This window comes from Xenopus laevis, chromosome 1S, assembly GCF_017654675.1.
Source record: "Xenopus laevis strain J_2021 chromosome 1S, Xenopus_laevis_v10.1, whole genome shotgun sequence".
Taxonomy (NCBI): domain Eukaryota; kingdom Metazoa; phylum Chordata; class Amphibia; order Anura; family Pipidae; genus Xenopus; species Xenopus laevis.
The window spans coordinates 86,388,526-86,410,879 of record NC_054372.1 but is presented as its reverse complement, the minus strand read 5'-3'; the positions used below and the strand labels follow the sequence as shown (position 1 = coordinate 86,410,879).

At 38.8% G+C, this 22,354-nt stretch overlaps 1 protein-coding gene across 1 annotated transcript in view; it reads right to left on the bottom strand.

The window, feature by feature from the left end:
• Positions 1 to 22,354, bottom strand: part of csgalnact1.S (chondroitin sulfate N-acetylgalactosaminyltransferase 1 S homeolog) — a 147,184-nt gene that overhangs the window by 4,701 nt on the left and 120,129 nt on the right. Inside the window, exon 7 of the mRNA XM_018243555.2 lies at positions 801 to 882. Coding sequence (XP_018099044.1) covers positions 801 to 882 — 82 coding nt within the window. The remainder of the gene's footprint in view (positions 1 to 800; positions 883 to 22,354) is intronic.

Genomic DNA, 22,354 nt, shown 5'->3' with positions numbered 1-22,354 from the left:
ATCCAGCTAAATTTTCTGTATACAATTACTATAACTTTATTTGTTTATAAAAATAAATGATTCAATACTATTTCAATATTTAGCTCTCAGTTTTGGTCATAAATTTGGTCTCTCGTCATCTATTTCTTAAAGGAGAAGAAAAGCTACCAAGGTAGTTTATTGGCAATAGATTAGCCACAATAGTGCAAGCTACACTAGTCTATAGAATGCTTTACCATACCCAAGTAAACAAATCTAGAAGATCTCTCTGTTTGTTTAGGAAAGCAGCTGCCATATTAGCTTGACATGACATCACTTCCTATCTGAGTCTCTCCCTGCTCACTAATAGCTCGAGGTTTAGATTACAGCAGGAAGGGGAGGAGGGAGCAGGAAGGGGGAGGGGAAGAGAGGAGCAAACTGAGCATGTTCAAGCCCAAGCCCTGATCTGATACAGAAGTCCATGTGCACACAATAGAAGGAATTTGACAGAGGACTTAGAGCAGCATTACTTTGAGGTTTTACTGGTGTATTTATATAGACCTTTCTGATAAAGCTTATTTAGTTTTAACCTTTTCTTCTCCTTTAATTTACATACAGTATATATAATTTAAGACATTCCCTTCACAGCCCATGCTTCAACCATAGCACATCACTCACTAAAGTAGCAGTTTGGAGTCAGAATCCCTAAATTCATGTTTCTATTTCCCAGGGGTGCATTATATACACTTATCACTTCTCAGATGATTTAGTGTGCCTATTGTATTTTTCAAAGTTCATGTAAGAATGCAGATTGGATGGTTGCAACCAGAGAAAAAAATCACCAATGTTTATGAAGTCTGAACGGTATTGACAAGTCATTCCAAATCCAAAGTCTCTCCAAAACCCAGTGTCCTTTTTAATAACCTAGAAATAAAAAATGTAATTAAATAAAGAACGTTTGTATGACAATATTTCACAAGCTGTCAAATCTGTTGCAAAAGCATAGAGAAAAAAAATTCTGAGAAACAGGTACCATGGAGAAAATAACCATGCACTAAATGGTTAAAAATAAAAAAACATGTTTATTAACACAGAGGCTAAGTTTGCCAGAACATGCCAGGAAATGACAGTTTGGTACAAACTGTTGATCCAATTATAGCTGGGTGGCATGAAAAATAAGGGCGGTAATTCCATGTAAAAAATCTAAAGCAGCTAAAATGATGTTAAAGCAAGTCAAATAAGAAAATGCAGTCTTAAAATAAACACACACACACACATATATATATATATATATATATATATATATATATATATATATATATATTATAATAAACAAAAAAAGGCACTCATAGAACTTTTACAAACCAAAAAAATTGTAGTTTATTGCGACGTTTCAGCTAACAACTTAAGCTGTCCAGTCTTTGTTAGCTGAAATGTCGCAATAAACTACAATTTTTTGGTTTGTAGTAGTCCTATGAGTGCGTTTTTTTGCTCATTATCTATTAATTCTAACCAGCACCTAGGCAAAGTCCGATTGCTCAAATATATAAGATTTATTATACCCGGAGGCTGCAAAAAGTCCAAACCCTGTCAAGGTCAATGACAGAGGTCAATTTGAAAAAGATGAGGCTTTCGTGTGACTATCTGAAAAAGTTGTGTTATTTGCTGATCCGAGTTTTTAATTGAAAAATAAGAGCAAATCGTGGATTCTAGTTGGACTTTTTTTACTTAAAAGAATCAGAAAAATTCTGATTTTGATAAATAACCCCCTTAGACTGCAATGCATGGCTGCAATTCTCACTTGCCCATCATTTTCTAACTGTAGACAAATCTTCACCTAGTTAATAACCCATGAAGACCAATCACTTTTTTTTACTATCATTATTTTACTAGCAGCTGTCTGAACAAGTAGTTAATCACCAACTGACTGTCTTGGGTTACTGTACTAGGTTCAAATTTGCCTCTGTTAGTAAGTGATTCCCAGAACAGAAAACTCCTTCCACCTGGCAGCTTCCCCATCTTAGGCGACACACAATAGGCAGATTTTGAGGGTAAGCTTTTATCTAATGGTCAAAGACAGGTGGCTTACTGAAATTTATGGCAGATACCACTATGACTGTCCCTAACACAATCAGCCAGATGTAATATAAACCCAACTTGTGTTTTAGCTTTCAATGAAAAAGTGCATTATTTACATTGTTGATTACCTTTTGTTTTTTATATACTGGGTAATTAAATGAAGAAGTGCCATTAAATATTGACAATATTTTAGACCTGTTTTAAAATAATTTCTTTAAGCTGTAGCATATATTGTGCTTATGTCTACAGGAGATAGGGACTTGCCTGATGTGGTACTACTAAACATTAGTACATGCTCCCAAGGAACACTCTACACTCTCCCCAGTTTTCACAGAATAACAATAAACTTTAATAGGAAGACAGAAAATAAACAGATGCCTACACTGTAATAAAACAATGTAATAAATATTGTGCTGATTTAATTGTTCTTAGTTCTTAGTTCACATGCAAGACATGCAGTGTAAAACCTTCTGAAAACAGAAGATATTTAAATGCCTCATGCTATACACATAGCACTGCCTTAATACCAAAAATGACCATAACATTTTAACTCTCACATAAGGCATTATGGGCGGAGACATGCAAATCATCCCTTTATATCCCTGATATCCCCGAACACCTTCCCTCACTCCGCGCTGGCTAAAATGAAAAATCACTGTTGTTAATCACAGGCGGCGGTTCGTTTTCCGAAGTTGCCTGAAGTTGCCTCACGAGGAAACTTTGGGCGACTTTGGAAAATGAATCGCCGCATGCGATTAGTGTCAACGATTTTTCATTTTAGCCAGCGCAGAGTGATGGAAGACGTTCGGGGAGATTGGTCGCGCAAAGACGAGACAATTAGTCGCCAGGCGACTAAATCTCCCCGAAACGCTCAGTGTGACCTTACCCTAATAGTTCAGAGCCATATCTCCAAACTTGCACACAGACTGTTTTGATCTTGTTAGATCTTATCAGTGCAAGATATTGGAACATGGCTTCTGAGTGGGTAGGATTTGTAGTAAACAATGTTTTGCAAGTAAGGCGATCCCTTTATATATACCAATCAGTTATCATCACACTTACAAGACTAAAAATGTTTGTGTTCCTTCAAGATATAGCTACATGGCAAACCCCCCCCCAAGAATATTGGTCCAGCAGAAGATGTTATTTCTATTTGCCATTACTATAAAACCCCAAGAGTGCTATTAGCAATAAATACCTTATAAAGCTGGGAAATGTTGAAACACTTCTCAAGCTGTTGCAGCAAGTGAGGTCCCAAGCCCAAATATACATCACAGCCCAAGAACACCGAATATTCACAGAGGTTGTACTATAGTTAATATACTATATATTGCATTATGGTTTGCTGAAGGCCCTTTAAGTGCCTTGCAGCCAAACTGGGTACAGCTTAGGCCTTGAACAGATACTTTGTTTAAACTAGCCAGACCCCCTCCAATAATGCTCCCCTTTCATTGGTTGACATGTATATAAGGTAAAACAATGCTTGTTCTAAGAATAAGTATGAAGTGCATAAAAAATTAACATTGCAGTATCATTAGAGTGTTAATTAGGAGCAAGTATCTATTGTGCATAATGATGCAAGGCTGGAGGCATGCTACCTCAATTCAGAATAAATAAGCTCCATTACTCATTAGACTGTAATTAATCAATGGGCGGATGTGACTAATGGAAATAAAATATAATTTGTATAATGTGCAAGTATAATCCATAACATATTTAAGACTGGAGAAAAACAAAGCAAATATTTAAAAAGGAACATTGACCCCCACACACTCCCTACAAGAGGGTCTTCCTGTAATTGGAACTGGGTTTTCAGATGACAGATCTAGTGATGGGCGAATTTATTTGCCAGGTGCGAATTTGCGGCGATCCGCGAAAATTCCTCGGACACCAGCGTCAAAAATGCCCCAGCCGGCGTCAAAAACGGTCGCAAATTCGCCCATCACTAGACAGATCTAACACCTGTAGTTGAATTACAAACTTCCAAGGTTCAACTCCCTTAGAACATACTGTAACATACTGAAGATACTGTGCACTTCTCATTCCCCTCTCCTGGGACAGTTTGGGATCCTGTGCTCTGTGCCACTGTTTGAGTGAAATGGTAAGTGATAATCCAGTATCTGCACACAATACTATTTCTTTGTACATTAACATTTTTTAGTGTAAGCTGCAATATTGCTTACCATGACAGAGGCATTTAATACAAATACAGTATGCCCTTAGTTTTTCTAATATTGAAGTGTAAAGTGTAATTTTTCACCTTCTAAAGCAGCTCTGGAAGGGGAAGGGGGTCATTGATACATTTCCAATTTTTGTCCCTGCTGAACAGAATCTTTGGGTTTCATTACAGGCAGCTGTTAGAATTGATACAATAGTTGCTAATAGTCCAGAGATGCTGCTGAGAAATGTATCAACTAAATGTTGCAAAATTGTAACAGTTTAGAGTCTGCGCCAGACTCAAACACCAGCGACACGAACATTCAACTTTAAACTTAGATTTTCGAAAAACTGTAAAAAATAAATAATGGAAAGTAATTGAAAAAAAATCTTTATTTCTGGGAAACAATCTGAAAACAACTCAACTCAAAAAAAGTGTTTGGAAGGTGAACAACCCCTTTAATGAAGAGGGCAGCCCCCCTTCACATGTGTAAAGGTCAATGTAAAGAGAAGGAAATGTCTGTGTACACAGTAAGCAATGACATGATATTTAACGGTGTCTTTAAAGGGGTGATTAGAAGCAACTTTTCAATTGGTCTATATTATTTAGTTTTTTTTAAAGTTTTTTCAAATGGGGGTCACTGAACCCATCTAAAAACAAATGCTCTGTAAGGCTAAACATTTATTGTTATTACTACTTTTTTAACACTTTCTATGCCTTTCCTATTCATATTCCAGTCTCTTATTCAAATCAATACATGGTTGCTAGGGTCATTTACACCCTAGCAACCAGATTGCTGAAACTGCTGGATAGGTGCTGAATAAAAAGCTAAATAACTAGAAAACCACAAATAATAAAACAAAATTAAAACCAAACGCAAATTGTCTTACAATATCAATCTCTACTAACTAAAAGTTATTTCAAAGGTGAACAACCCCTTTAAAAGTAAATGTATTATAAGTCCTACACATGTAGTGGAAAATTAATAAAAGATACTGATGGATAAAGTATAATGTTTATGCAGTTTCACTGGAGCAATTGGCTTGCAAATGTCTATTGCCTGTCACAGTCGATCTGTGTGCATCTAGCAGGAGCAGTAATAGAGGTTTACACCACAGTAAGGTACAGTATATTCGCTGTAAATCACCCTGACAGGCTGTGACCTCATCTCTAGATCCTTTAGTTCTTTATAGGGATAGGTGAGCAGCATATTGTACTTATGATAATAAATACATTATATTCTTTTGCATTTGGAGCAGAAAGACTAATGATTCTAGCTAATAAATGCAGTGGTTGTTGCAGATACTAGTTATGAGACTGAAGCAGACACGTAAAACACATCTTACACGTTTACATTTTTTATATTCGATTATTCAACACAGTTAAGTTGCATAGTTGTTTTTAGGCTCAGTCCATCTTATGCACACAGGCAAGCAAATGACTGCAAGTAGTGTTCACGCTGAAATAAAATTATTATAGTTGTTCCCTTTGGTTTATATTGAATCTCCTTTTGATATGTTCTATTTCCGGGTGCTGTTCCTTATTTTATAATAGTTTATAATCACAAGGGATGCACCGAATCCAGGATTCGGTTCGGGATTCGGCCTTTTTCAGCAGGATTCGGCCGAATCCTTCTGCCAGGCCAAACTGAATCCAAATCTTAATTTGCATATGCAAATTAGGGGCGGGAGAGAAATCACGTGACTTTTGTCAGGAAACAAGGAAGTAAAAAATGTTTTCCCCTTCCCACCCCTAATTTGCATATGCAAATTAGGTCTCGGATTCGGTTCGGTATTCGGCCGAATCTTTCGCAAAAGATTCGTGGGTTCGGCCGAATCCAAAATAGTGGATTTGGTGCAGTCCTAATAATCGATATGATCAAAAGACACAGGATATTATCCAAAAGGAATGGAAAGAGCTGCATTCATGCAATGCATACATGTAGAAAATTGCATGTACAGAAACTGTTTATGTTTCTAACTTTGCCTCAGTGCACACTTTTGCATTTCAGGTGTATGCATATATAAAATAATTAACAATCCTTGCTAACCACATGATTTAGAAAATGATAAAGAATATTGTGTAATTCATGTATTTTCCCGTTTGATGCAAGGGAAGGTTGATACATACAATACAATACATAAACATTTCCTATCAATAGGTTACATGGAAACTCAGTAGTGTATACAAGCCTGTAAAATAAATCATATTTTTTTGGCGTTAGATACAGTAGCTGTTTCTTTAGTAAGATGTTTTATTACATACTACATGCAGTTTGCAAACTATCTATTATTTATAGCAGCATAACCTGAGACTTCAATGAGAGTCTGATATGAGCAGCTGCAGACTAGGCAGAGTGGTATACTTATATCTCTCCTGTGCAAGTATATGAATGGTAAACGGACTATCTAATTCTATATGTAACAATGTATAGTAATGTATTTAAGTATGTCCTTATAAAGAGTCTGTTACTGTAGGCTGAAGCCGTCATTACACCCTTCATCCATAATTCAACATGTTGTTGGTGGTTGTTTGCAGAGATCTAATATTGTGTGTGTGCGAGTGGTTTGAGGGTGTTGGAACCTAAGTACTAAGGTAGACACTTTCTAACTTCATTTTCTATTTTTACCTGTTTTTGAGATATTTGCCGATTTAGAGATTTAGAGGGTTTTTATGTGTTTAGAAATGTATACTGAGTGCAAACATACACACACATAGGGCACATTTATCAAGGGTCGAATATCGAGGGTTAATTAACCCTTCGAATTCGACCCTCAAAGTTAAATCCTTCGAATTCGAATATCAAATTCGAAGGATTTTAATTGATCGATCGAAGGATTTTTCTCCGATCAAAAAAAGCTTAGGAAAGTGATGAGGAAGGCCCCTATAGGCTAACATTGTACCTCGGTAGGTTTAAACTTCCGAAGTATGTAGTCAAAGTTTTTTTTAAAGAGACAGTACTTCGACTATTGAATGGTCGAATAGTCGAACGATTTTTTATTCAAATAGTTCGAATCGAAGTCGAAGGTCGTAGTAGCCTATTCGATGGTCGAAGTACCCAAAAAAATACTTCGAAATTTGAAGTTTTTTATATTCTAATCCTTCACTTGAGCTTAGTAAATGTGCCCCATACTGTGTTTTTCTTTTTAAAAACTGTTAAGTGTGGTTTTATCCAAATGCAACCTTCTATTCTATTGCTTCCTGAACTTGCATCAATCGCAAGAAAATGCAGCATGCTGCATCTAAAGAAATGTAATGAAAAGCAAATGGAGTTAAACACAACTCTGAACGATCATGGGTACAACTTGGCAGAATATAATGGAATCAATTAGCAAATGCGTTTAGGTGCGCTCAAACATACATCTCAAATGCGTCAAATGCAGAAAAATACGCTTGTGTGTATGCGCCCTTGTGGTAAACTCAATTAAGAAAGTGCATAGACATAAAAAAATTTTTAAAAAGCCACAAATGTTTACTTATATTAAACTGCAGCAGAATTATTGACAGCAAGTGTGTAACACACACACTTACACTTATTTACTGCCATTTCAATGCATGTATGTTTCTTTAATTACCTTTTGGGTTGCTTACCCCAAATAATCTCTTTCTTTGCGGTACTATTCACATTTCTATGGGACATCTGCTAGAATGCAAAGCATTTAAGTGGTTTAGAAGAGTTTAGCGCTTACATAATAATTTTGTGCCTAAACTGATACGATTTCAGTTTTGAGTCTCACTGCATCATCTGAAATTCTTACATACTGCATGGGTGGCATCTCTGAGCAAGCCAGCATATACAGCACTGAGTTTCAGTATGACCTTCACTCTTTGATAAAATACTGTAGCTGTTCCTCTGGGCTTATACAACAAGCTCTTGTCATCTTTGCAATGTTGAAGATCAAGTTAAGGAATGTTTGACGTATTGTATAAAGGTGTGAGATGGTATGCTATGCATTGCGAGGAATATTGCAATGTTTCCATACTGCTTAGTAAATATACATTTCAAACATATGGCTTGCTCGAAAATAATTAAATAGGTGTTGCTGGTATAAAGGACTAGAAATTTATTTCACAAAAACGTAAAAGAAACTGAACTTTGATCACAAATTGAATGTTATCTGTAAGCATGATGCCTGAGGTAATGTTTCGGATGTGTTGAGCTTTTGTGCAATATTTCATGCATTTGTACCGGCAAGTGAGCATAAAGTGCTTTACAATGACATTTCACTGCTAACCATACAGAAGAAATCAATTTTTAAACATCAGAAAATATGACGTGGAAATCAATAAGGCTCAGTTACCCCTAGCTTGCAATCCACATGTAGACTAGATCAAGCTGCCACATATGCACGTACATTTTTAGATGGTTGCTCTAAGGCCAGCTTCTGTTTAAACAATACGAAAATTACAACATTTAAAAAAACAAATATGATTTCAGATAAACTTAGATTGTAGCGCCTATGGGATAAGGACCTCCTTCATCATGTGTTTCTTATAGGCAGGCAGGGCTGGAACTAGGGGTAGGCAGAGTAGGCACATGCCTAGGGCGCAAAGCTGGGGGGGCGCCAGGCACGTACCTCCTCTGTCGCCTACCCCCAGTCCAGTGCCCGACTCTTTGCGGTTCTAACGTATTCTTGTACTCCTGCGCATGCGCGAGAATACATTTCTCTCCGCATGCGCACATTCGCACCAATTCGTGCATGAGCAGAAGAGCAAAAGAAGTAAAAACCACCGATTTTCTTGCGCATGCGCACCCGAGCGCCACCTTGCGCATGCGCACTTGGGTTAAACCGGCACCGCGTCTGCCGGCTTGCCTTGGGTGCCTGTGCGGCGTGGCCCAGCCCTGTAGGCAGGTGTGCTTCTGCTATGAGGAGAGTTGAAAAGCTCACCTCAGACAGCAGCAGCCCTGAATTACCAGAGGTGGTAAAAAGCCGCTTTTGGTAACTTAAAGAGCTGAATTTCCAGCCATTAAACCGAAAATTTTTCTGTAGTGCAGAGAGTACAATTGAGAGACATCCTGCATTGGAGGAGCCAGAGGCAAAGAATCACTCCTGCTTATATGGATGCACCAAATCCACTATTTGGGATTCTGCCAAATCCCCAAATCCTTCATGAAAGGAATACTGAACCAAATTCAAATCCTTATTTGCATATGCAAATTATGATCAGAAGGGTTAAAGAGAACCACATGGTTAATTGTTTGTGTGACAAAAAGTCATATTTGAGGTTCCGGATTTGGTTCGGTCGAATCCCAAACTAAATCCTGGTTTCAGCGCATTGTACAGCGTTGCCTATTGCAGTAGCACTGTATAAAAAAATTATACATGCAATACATATGTATCCATGTAATACTGACTTGAAGACAGAGTATCACACTATATCTTGTCTGGCTAAGTTACATGTTTGGCAACACAATCTTGCTATGTAGTAGTTTCATAATGTAATAAAGCAAATCCTTGTGTGCCTGCATCACACATACCTTGTCATTTTCTAATTAACTAAAATGACTTGAAGGATCTCAGCTCAGCTATCTCTGGCAGTATAAAGAGGCCACTAATAAAACAAAGCTCCATAACTGTAATACTCAACTTGACCTCTTTGTCCCATTCTTTCAACTATTATACACTGATCACTTTCAGTGCAAATACATTCAGAGGGCTGATTTGGCAGTGTAAATAGTGTAATTATTGAAAACTAATGGAAAATGAAGTGAGCCATAGTTATACCTACACATACAGAGGTCACAATGAAAACTTAATTAACTTGTCCATAAGCAGGTCTGTATGATAAACTGAATTAGCAAAATCTTGTAATGGGTCATTGGCAGTTTTTCTAAATGTTTAATGAATATGTAATGAAATGAACAAAATTTGCCATGGTGCAGTAACCCACAACAACCAATGAGAGATTTGCTTTTAAATGGGTGACCAGGCAATCCTACCTGCCGACTGGCTTCTATAGGTGAACTGTAGCAAACTTTGTACCTTATATTACAAAACTCCCATTAAAGTAAATCTGTTAAACAGCTGTTTTGTTAGTCTGATGGAAAAAAACAAAAGAAAATAAGAAAACAATTGTTTGAAAATATGAGACAAGCATTAGAGTATGCATTGCATAATACTTTGCTACATTCATATGTATATATTTTAGGAGCAGTACCGTTCAACATAAATTCAATTAATAAGCAGTGTGTTAGACAAAAATCAAGGGTTTTTATGCCACCTGTGTGGCCTAGCACTGGTGGGGGGCAATTTGAAACTACTAAAACTACTGTTACCCCCAACCAGAGTGCAAGCTATTAGCCCGGACCTTTGGTTGGGGGATAAAATATTTGCCCAACAGGTGCACTTTAAGTAAAACCAACAGTGAAATTGAAGCTACTCCATGTTTGGTCCTTGCAGAGTAGCAAATTAGATTACCAGAGCTCAGATACAGTTTGTAAATGTAATTGCTAATGTAATTGCAATATTTGTTTGTCTGCTTACAATCTCTAAACTCCTAGCTCTGACTTCTGAAACAGTGTTGCATGCCAGCTGAATAAGACAATTAAAAAACCTAAAGGAGAACTGAATCCTGTTACATTGCTTTAAGAGTCAGACCCAGAGAAGAGAAAGGGGTCAGAAGAGAAAGGGATTAGTGATGTGCAGGCTGACCCAAAATACCCACTGGTGAGGCATTCACTGGATCAATCATAAGCATCTACCCACCCCGCACGTGACTTTAATATGCCCAATCCTACCTTCATAAGTTAATTTTTATAGACTCGCACCTGCATGTCCTGCCCTTTCAGTGACATTAGGGATGGGCTGGTCAGGGCACAGATCTATAAATACTAAAGGTTCAGCAGGTAGTGTCAGGTGTGGATGCGGAGTGGGCAGATAACCTGAAACCCACTAAAATACTTTATTAAATAAGAACTAACGCTTAACTATAGAAGTAGGGCAAATATGGTGTACAGGTTTGGGACCTGTTATCCAGAATGCTTGGGACCGGGTGTTTTCTGGACAAGGGGTCTTTCCGTAATTTGGATCTTCATACCTTAAGTTTACTAAAAAATCATTTAAAGTTTAAACAAAATCCAACAGTATTGTTTTGCCTCCATTAAGGATTAATTATAGGTTGGAGTCAAGTGCAAGGTACTGTTTTATTATTAAAGAAAAAACTGAAATACTTTAAAAAAATGTTTAATTATTTGATTAAAACAAAGTCTGTGGGAGAATGCCTTCTTGTAATTCAGGGTTTTCTAGATAATGGGTTTCCGAATCGAATCCCTGTACATTATGTTTTGGGCTTCTGTACGAGCCCAAGGCAATCACAGCTCTTTGGTAGTGAATATCTTTTAATACAAAGCACACTGAGCATGTGTGTCGCAGACACGCGTAACAACATTCAAAATGAGAATCTCCTGTGACAATTTTGAAGGCCTGGATCATTACTACTATAGTGATGCTCAACTTTTAGACTGGCTCAATAATTTCAGTATATAAAATATAACATTTAGGGGCTGATTCACTAAGGGTCGAATATCGAGGGTTAATTAACCCTCGATATTCGACTGGGAATTGAAATCCTTCGACTTCGAATATCGAAGTCGAAGGATTTAGCGCAGATAGTACGATCGAAGGATTATTCCTTCGATCGAACGATAAAATCCTTCGAATCGAAGGATTTGAAGGATTTAAATCCAACGATCGAAGGAATATCCTTCGATCAAAATAAGTTAGGCAAGCCTATGGGGACCTTCCCCATAGGCTAACATTGACTTCGGTAGCTTTTAGATGGCGAACTAGGGGGTCGAAGTTTTTTTTAAAGAGACATTACTTCGACTATCGAATAGTCAAACGATTTTTACTTCGAATCCTTCGATTCGAAGTCGTAGTCGAAGGTCGAAGTAGCCCATTCGATGGTCGCAGTAGCCCAAAAAAACCTTCGAAATTCGACGTTTTTTTACTTCAAATCCATCACTCGAAGTTACTGAATCGGCCCCTAATAGTCATATTAATTTAGCTGTCCTTTCCATATTGGAAAACTGCTCAAAATTTTTTTTTTACATTTTGAAACTCTAAGAGGAAAGCCTCTTTCTTTCTTTAACAAAGCCTGATTGACTGTAACAGATTGCACATACTATGTAAAGCACTGCTGTTCCAAACCATTATAATTTAAAATATGACTGCTGTAATTTCCTTATGACAAATATATTGCCATGAAGATATATAAGGGCCTGTCGGGTCCATTGGATAATGGTGCAGATATCCTGTTTTTTCATCGGTTTCTGAAAAACATTCACGATATATGCAATCCCACCACCACTTTTTAGTGCTTTAGTGTCCTCTCTTGGCTTCCAGATGTTGCTTATAACACTGACTGGCTGTGGATTAGAACAGATGAAGAGGAGTATCCTCCACAGTAGAATACTCATGTAGAGAGGGCTTCTTATGTAAAATATAGTTTAGATTTCTGGGCCAGAATTTTGATACACTGCTTACCGTATATACTCGTGTATAAGCCGACCCGTGTATAAGCCGAGGTACCTAATTTACCTAAGAAAACTGGAAAAATTTATTGACTCGTGTATAAGCCTAGGGGCTGATTGAAAATCAATCTGTACCTGCACCCACTGAATAACAATGAAAGGTAGGCCTGCCCACAGTTTAAAAAAAAAAATTGTAAGCACACCAGTCACAGTAAAATAACTTATAACTCAACCAGGGGCAGAGAGATGGAAAGATGCAGCAACTACATACGAGGCTCCTTCTGCGGCCCCAACAGTGTGCAGGACACATGTAAATGTTTACAGTCCGCAGCAAGAGCTTTGAAATTCCTCTGCTTATTTTGGTCACAAACTCTTCTAGGAGAATATGGCCTGGATGGGGGAAGGGGGTCCAATAATCCCATTATTATAAATAAGGCCCTGTTTAGCAGTTGGTGCTGCCATGCTGGTTCCTGTAGGGAGAAGATAATCCATATAGAATACAGGGCTAGCAGTGGGTGCTGAGAAATAACACAACACTTTATACAAAAGGGCCCTGGTCCCCACACCCCATTTTGTGAGCCTATGAATATCAATGAAGTGAGGAGTTACTAATGACACACCCAGGTGCTGAAAGTAGGGGTTATTTTCTTTCAAATACCGTATATACTCCGTATATACGCCAATCCCTCACCGGATCGCTCCCAAAATGGCGGCGCCCATGGCCGCCACGTGGGTAGCGGCGCCGGCGCCTCTACCCACGTGGCGGCCATGGGCGCCGCCATTTTGGAAGGACGCCGGCAGGGAAGGACGCGCCGCCCGGAGCTCCTGGACCTGCTCCGGGCGGCGATCGTGACAGTCAGTCACAGAGTCCTGATGCGCTATGGGAGAGGGAGGTGAGGGATCCGGTGAGGGATTGGCGTATATACGGAGTATATATGGGAGAGGGAGGTGAGGGATCCGGTGAGGGATTGGCGTATGACCCGCGTATAAGCAGAGGTCGAGTTTTTCAGCACATTTTGGGTGCTGAAAAACTCGGCTTATACGCGAGTATATACGGTATATGTATTATTTACCTGCCAAATGCCACACATTTCAACTTGCTTTACTAGCTAATAAGTATTGCTTTGTTTATTGCCGCACCTGGCTCTCTGGGTTACTTATTTTCTATTTCTCCTAATGTTTTGCCTGAATCCATGTTAACGCAATATTTACATTAGCTTTATTTATATGTATATTTGGTACAGTAGCTGTAGCATACAAGTACAGAATTACAGATTAACCTATGATTAAGGGATAACTCCCGAAACGCGTTAGGTTTTTTCCAGCAGGATTTCCAATAAACCCTCTTTTTTCAGAAGTGCCGTCTGCCGTTGAATGTCTTGTTACAGAATTACAGAATTCACCACTCCCAAAAAGAATATAAAAACAATTATCCACTGCCCAATAATGTTTACATTTTACTACATTTGGGAGTCTACTGTAGCTCTTTCTCCTGTTGCTGTAAGACACATTCACATCATTTACTGGGGCAATTATTTAAGAAGCCAATACATGAAACATTCAGCCACAAAGTCACTTTTGAAAATATGAAACATAATGCGCCTTTCTCAGTTTATTAGGAAATAACTGCAGTGACAAGAAATGGCCACATATTTTACCAGCCTCTCTACATTTTTTCTTATTCTCAAATGAACAAAGTGACTGCTATGACCTGCTTCACAAAATATATCTGTGTTTAAACATATACATAATAACATATTAGATGAAAAAAAATAAATGTCTAAAGGCAAAATGTATGTAAATAAATGCTTGCAACTTCTCCCAACTACATACACTTTCGACTGCATATACATTTATTAGGGGCCCTTTCATATTCAATACTTTAATCCTACTATTCTTAGGGGATTATTTACTAAAATCCAAAATGTCCTCATTGTTTTAGTAAAACAACTTCCATCAAACTCCCATCCATAATTTTATCTTATATATCAATAAAAAAATTCAAAAAAATTTGGTGAGGGGAAAGACAATCAAACCCTTGATCTGTAGTGACTTATTTTGGGTGCAAGTTCATATTTTTGCTTTAGGAGTTTATGGTTAGGTTTTGGTTCAGTATTGATCCATTTCTTTTGTCAATTTTTTTTTAAATTATGGTTTTAGTTCATTGCCACGTTGATCTCATGATGAAGTCAATGACTCATAGGTTGGCTTAAACCACTGATAGCAGCTTATATTAGGAGAGGGAAGGACCCTTTAAATTTAAAAACATTATTTCTGAACCCTGTGAAATATATAATTTATTGTTACACTGTTCTAAACTACATGTGAAACATCCATAATTAAATAAAATAAAAATAGAGGTTAAAAAGTCATGCCTATGGCTATATATTAACTTCAAAATAGAAAATAACAAAAAAAAATGGATCAGCATATAACCCATTCAGTTCTTAGAAATAAAATAAGCATCCCCCCTATATCTACAAGCTATACAGTGTATCAGGTATTACAAACAACATACTGTGCAATCACAAAGGTTTTCTCTAGCATTTTGACCTCCACATGCAATGAATCTGTCAATAATGCAGCTTGTGTTTGTAAGGTTTTCCAGTACAACATAACAAAAGGACATTGATAACAAGTCATGTCAACAAAGTGTTGTCAAAATATACTCTATAAGTGATTGTACCACCTCCAAAGCGAATTTTGATTTGCCTTTATAAAATGCATTTTAAATTCTGTGTGTATGGCATGTATAGAGCAGTTAGAAGTGGGAATGAAAGACAGAGGAAAGAGTGAAGTGGAGGTAAAAAGATTATGACTAAGCAATTAATGCTGTAAACAATTAAAGAGTTGTAGCAGGAAAGGAAGATTTCTCATACTCGTATATCTCTCACTGTCATGAGTGTACATATTTTTACAATACATATTTATACATTTTGTTTAGGGCAGCCATTCATACGTTTTAACCTTAGTAGGAAATTGAGAAAGGGTGCCAGAAATGCCCATGACATTTAAAATACACGCACACCATATACATTTAATTTCTTTGAGTATGATCTTAAATGCCCTTTTTCTACACAATACAGTTCACAGTCCCAGTTACAAGTATAGCAGAATTTAACCAAAGTGCTATTTAGTTATCATTACAACTATTTAATAGTTGCATGATCAGATTGTCCTTTATTTTTGTTCCTAAAGCAGGATGTACTGGAATGTTGATGTAGCATTACTAAATAATTTTAGCAAATTAACATATCCATTGACAGTGAAGCAATACAAAGCTGCATTAAATTCATTTGTGTTACTTTCTCTGTGCAAAGTCACAGTCATTTGCTTTAGTTTTATTTTCATTTGCAGTACATTACATTTCTACTCAATATATATATACCTCCTAGAGCGCAAAAATGCATAGAATTTCTTGAAGGGGTAGGGACACATATTTTGATTTTCAAATACAATTACAAATCATAAAAAAAGAAAAAAGCAACATTATTCCCAATGTTAATATATACAGTATATATATATGCGGTGCCGCAGAAAGCCGTATTCAGCCAGCCTTTGGATGGTACCATTGAAGTGATTTATTGCATATGAATACTGCCTTGCAAGTCACAAACTAGGCAATTCTCAAATTCTATTAGAAAAACCAGCTATGGGGGGGCGTGACCGGAAGTTGATCGGGACGGAAGCGTAAGGTAGTAGCTCCGTGCCTGTGCTCAAGAATCCTGCCGTGACCCTGGAAGAACCGCTAGGTAAACAGCGGAGGAGAAGCGGCGCAACTATATTTCTTCGAGCCAGGACTCGGCTCGGCTGCCTGCATGGGGAGAAACCGTGGAGCGGGTTCGCGCACTGGTGCGGTGGTCAGGGCTGGGGACGTCCAAGATGGCGCTGGGTCTCACACAGGATCCCCTAGCAGCGTGCAGCAGGGTGTCAGGTGCAGCACGGATCAAGTGGAGAAGGGGAAGAGCTTCCGTGCTTCGGCTGCATTGAAATTAGGCAAGTATGCCAGGGACCCTTCCCATAGTGATAACATCCAGGGAAGCCAGTGTCCTATATCCCCTGAGGCTCCCTCTTGTAGCTCTGGGATGTCTTCTCCTGTTAGTAACCCAGACATGCAGATAACAGAACATGCCCAACCAACACTTGCTGAGCTTATGTCACTTATGAACAGCAACCATGTTGTGACTATAGCAAAGATGGATGATCTTAAATCAGACTTTGCCTTGTTAAAGAATGATGTGCAAAAGATAAGGGAACGTACAACAGAGGCAGAGAAGCGGATTAGCACATTGGAGGATATTGTTACTCCTATTCCAAATAATCTTTCGGAGATGGCAAAGAAAGTTCGGATTTTGGAAGCGAAAGCAGATGACCTTGAAAACAGGTTCCGCAGGAACAATATAAGACTTGTGGGCTTGCCTGAAAGGGTGGAGGGTAGTGCACCTGAAACATTTTTGGAAACTTGGCTTAAGGATAAATTTGGCAGTAATATTCTTTCGCCAATATTTACAGTGGAGCGTGCCCACAGAGTCCCAGCCCGACCTCCTCCTCCTGGTGCTACACCTCGGACATTTATAGCCAGGCTATTGAATTATAGAGATCGGGATAGAACTCTCCTGGAAGCCCGAAAAAAACAGGAAATTATCCATGAGAACGCTAAAGTCTCTATATACCCGGATTTATCTATGGAGATACGCAAGCAGAGGCTCAAATTTACAGATGTTAAAAAACGTCTACGACAGGTTAATCTGATATATGCAATGATGTTCCCAGCCAGACTGAGAGTCCAGGATGGTGATAGAGTGCAGAAGAGGCTAACGCGTGGCTGGAGAGCAGGCCCCGGAGATCTCCACCTAACTAGATCCTGAGGGAGCGGAAAGAATAAGTGAATGGGTGGAATTATTGACTGGTTCGGAATCCAATAATTATGAGCACGGGCTACCTGGGAAGGTTGACTTTTATTAACAGAAGGCTCGGTTTACTCGATAGGTCATTGCTAGGAGCAAATAGAGCTCCTCCCCGTAGGGAAATTGCTTTTTGTGTTATGGGTTTAGGTCCACTCAGGGTTTGGAGATGGGCAGGGTGGGCAAGGGGTATATGTGGGAGGGAATTTTGTATTTATTTGTTATGCTGTGCCCTACATACGCTTATCTCAATTAAGGTATTTCTTAACAATTTATACCCTGATAATATAGTCCAATTTTTACCAGTATGCAGTCCTCCTTGAGTATTGTCTCCTGGAACGTCAGGGGACTTAACTGTAAATACAAACGAGCCCGACTCTTTGATTACATCAAAAGGCATAAACCGGTGGTTCTTCTTTTACAAGAGACACATTTGGTGGGGCAGAAACTTCTCTCGCTTAGGAAGCAGTGGGTGGCTTATGCCTACCATGCCCCCTTTTCTACCCATGCCAGAGGAGTTTCTATACTCATTAAGAAAGGTGTTGCTTTCGAATGTATGGGGGTCAGAGTTGATTTTTATGGTAGATATATAGTACTCCATTGTAAGCTGGCTAATCAACTCTTCACGCTGGCTAATATTTACTGCCCGCCACCATTTTCCTTACCCCTATTAGAACGGGTGTATTCAGTAATTGCCTCCTTTCCGAATGCTCCAACTTGTCTGTTGGGAGACTTTAATGCTACACTTGATCCCCAGCTGGATAGGTTGGGCCAAACTAGCAGTTATAGCCGGGGGTTGAAGCAATGGATAGATAATATTGGTTTTATGGAACTTTGGCGTTGGAAGCACCCGAGTGAGAGGCAGTATTCTTGTCATTCTACTAGTTACACTTCTTTATCCCGTATAGACTTAGCCCTGGCCTCTGCTGATTTTGCACAACAAGTTATTTCGGCTGAATACCTCCCCAGAGCATTTTCGGATCACTCACCTCTTGTTATCTTGCTTCGTGTGGGGGTTCGAGGCCCTAGAACCAACTGGAGACTGTGTCCAGTATGGCTCTCAAATACCCAGATTAGGGATCGTTCCCAAGAGGAATATATATCTTATTGGGGAATTAATCAGGGCACGGCCTCTCCAGATATTCTATGGGAAGCATCCAAGGCGGTGGCACGGGGGGTATTGATTAGTGGTATAGCGAATGCTAAGAAAATGGCTAAAGCAGAGGTCGTCGAGGCGGAAATGGCCTTCACAGAGGCAGATGTGTTTCATAGTCAGTCCCCTACAGAGACTACTCATCAGGTGTTGGTTCAGACACAAAGAGATCTAGAATTGGCACAAACTAATTTGACTAGTAAACGTTTATTATATGCTAATCAAGAAATATTTGAACAAGGTGATAAAGCGGGTAAACTACTGGCAAGGCTGGCTTCAGTTAGAGATTCACAAACTTTAATAGCACAAATACAGGATCCTGGAGGGAGTATGGTTAGTGCCCCAGAGGATATACTTAATGTTTTTACTAAATTTTATGAGATCTTATATCGGACAAAAGCTGATTACTCACAAGACCAACTAACTTGTTATTTGGATTCAATTACCCTTCCTAGTTTGACACAGGTAGAGAGGGAGTACTTGGATGCTCCTATCTTGGAAAATGAGGTGGCGGAAGCTATATTGGCTCTTCCTTCTAATAAGACTCCGGGCCCGGATGGTTTCCCGGCTGCTTGGTACACATTACAGGGGAAACCCTTGGCTAGACATCTCCACGAAACCTTTATTTATGCCTTTGAAAGAGGGATTCTCCCGCCTTCATTCTATGAGGCAGTTATTGTGTTGATAGCAAAGGAGGGTAAAGACCCTGGGTTGTGCGACTCATATAGGCCAATATCACTTATAAATACGGATGCTAAGGTGCTTGCTAAAATTTTGGCCATTAGACTAGCTAAAATAGTCCCATCTATTATACATAGGGATCAATCTGGCTTTATGCCTACTAAATCTACTGCTATTAACTTGAGGAGGGTGTTTACACATCTTCAGACTAAGCATACAAACGCTGGGTCTAGGATTATTGTGTCTTTAGATGCTAATAAGGCATTTGACTCAGTGGAATGGCAGTACTTGTGGGCAGTTATGAAGAAACTTGGACTTGGCCCGGGCTTTTTAAGATGGGTTCAAATGCTGTATCACAAGCCTACAGCATGTATTAAAATCAATGGCATGGTGTCCTCCTCTTTTCCCCTGGCTAGGGGAACCAGGCAAGGATGCCCACTGTCCCCACTCTTATTTGCAATAGCAATTGAACCTTTGGCTACCTGCCTTCGCCAGGCTCCAAAGGTTGTGGGATTTAAATATGGTCCATTAGAGGACAAAGTTGCCCTATATGCAGACGACTTGCTTCTATTCTTGGAAGACTCGGGACCTTCCTTGCAAGAGGCTATTAGTATTATCGAGAGGTTTGGCATCTACTCTGGGCTAACTATAAATAAATCTAAGTCTGTTATTTTTCCCATGGATCAGATATTTACTCAATCTATTAATGCCCAGGGCCTCAGATGGGTTAATAGTTTTAAATATTTGGGCATTACTATTTCTGTTGACCCTAGTTTGTATATTTTAAACAACATTAATCCAATCATAGAGCAATTTAGGAAGGCAGTTAGAGTCTGGTCTCGTTTACCTATTTCTCTTTGGGGTAGAATCAACCTGTATAAAATGATTTACCTGCCTAAGTTACTATACAAATTGCATAATTCCCCTATATGGATCCCTGAGCGGTACTTTCGTAAAATCAACTCTATCTTACTTCCTTTTATATGGGCTAATAAGTCTCCACGTATTGCGTGGACTTCATTAACAGCTACGCTCGAAAATGGAGGTTTGGCTTTACCTCACTTACGTTTTTACTTTTTGGCCAGTCAACTCTACCATATTCATAGTTGGTTCCATAGTGAAGAGGAGGATCCTGGTTTGTTATTGCTGGCCTCTACGGTTGGCTCTTTGGAGGCACTTAAAAATATACCATATCGACGGCTAAGTGATTATGATAAGTATCCATCCACAATATCTGTCCCATTTAAAGCATGGCGGACTGTTTGCTCATATACTGGCCATAAGCCTCCTTTGATTTCTCCTTTTTTGCCACTATGGAGGAATTCTAATCTGCCTCACTTTGGGACCCTTCAGGATGTCGTTTATTGGCATTCAAAGGGTCTTAAATGTTTGGGAGATATTTTGACAAATCAAATATTCCCTAATTTTCAACAATTGCAGATACAACTTAAAGAACCAAAATTACAGTTTTTTAGATATCTCCAACTGCGCCATGCTTTTAAAGCTCAGTTTGATACTCTGGAGGTGAAGTTCAATATTCCTCCAGTAGAGGTAATACTTCGAGATCCAAAGAGGGATAAATTGATTTCTAGGCTTTATCAGATACTCATAGGTACTATTCCTCCACCATTTAGTAGGGCCCAGAGGCGTTGGGAAAAGGTATTTCCAGCTCTTAGTGGGGAACAGTGGGAGGAGGCTACTGACTCACTTTACTGTGATTTAATTTCTTTGCGTGACAGGCTGGTCCAATACAAATTTATCCATCAATTATATATAACCCCTAAAAAGCTTCAGTTAATGGGTAGAGAATTGGAAGCCAGATGCCCAAGGTGCCAGGAGTTGGATGCATCTTTTCTGCACCTGGTGTGGCATTGTCCTCCAGTGCAGCGGTTTTGGAAGGATGTGTCACAGTATTTGGCTGATAATTTAGCGTTTCCCCAGGTGCACTCCCCGGAAATTTGTCTACTGGGATTGGTGGATGATCTTGTACCCTTAAGTAAAACTAGAACACTTATGAGGGTTATACTGTTCTATGCTAAAAAATTGGTGATAATGAACTGGATGGGTAAAAATAGTCCCACTGTCATTCAATGGGTTAACTTAATTAATAAAATACTTCCGTCTATTAAACTTACTTATCTGGCTAGAGGATGTATGGGGAAATTTGAGAGAATATGGGAATCCTGGCTGGATATTAATCCGATGGGGAATCTCTAGGAAGTGGAAACAACATGTCAGTTTGAGGAGGTACCTATATAAGAGATAGCATATAATATGGGTAGAAGGTAGGGGGTGGCATATTATAGTGTATTTATGGTGGCGACAGTGGTTTCTTATGTAAGGGCGAAAGAAGGTATTATTGTTTTACTATTGTTCTACTCCTAATAATATGCGGATTGGGCTTGCACTGGTGGGAGAATCTTATTTGTTTATAATTGCGATAAGAAGATATGCGATAGAATACTAAACATGAAAGTGAGATAAGTGAATTCCCTCCCTCCCCCTTTTTGGGGGATTTTTGTGGGGTTTTTTTTTTTTTGTAAATGTCTCTGTGTTGTCGCTGGATTGCCTCCTTATAATTGTATGTAGTGTGGGTGTGTTTACAGCTGAGCTATGGAAGGAACAAATGGGGTTGGGGTTTTTTTTTTTTTTTTTTTTTTTTTTTTTCCCTTGGTAGGGAACTAACATCCCTAAAGAACACTTGCACTTGTTAATCATGAGTAAATTCACGAGCACTAAACAACAAGGCGCTAATATGGGTTAAGCAACAAGGGTAATGCGCCGCAGTATTATAAGTAATGGGTGGGTATTTTAGCACTGGCACTGGCACTATTGTTCACTGGTATTAACTAATTATTTTTTTCCCTCTTATTTATTACTATTAGCATCGTCACTTGCTTAAAGGGGAAGAAGAACTAATAAATGAAAGGATATAAGTTTATTAATAA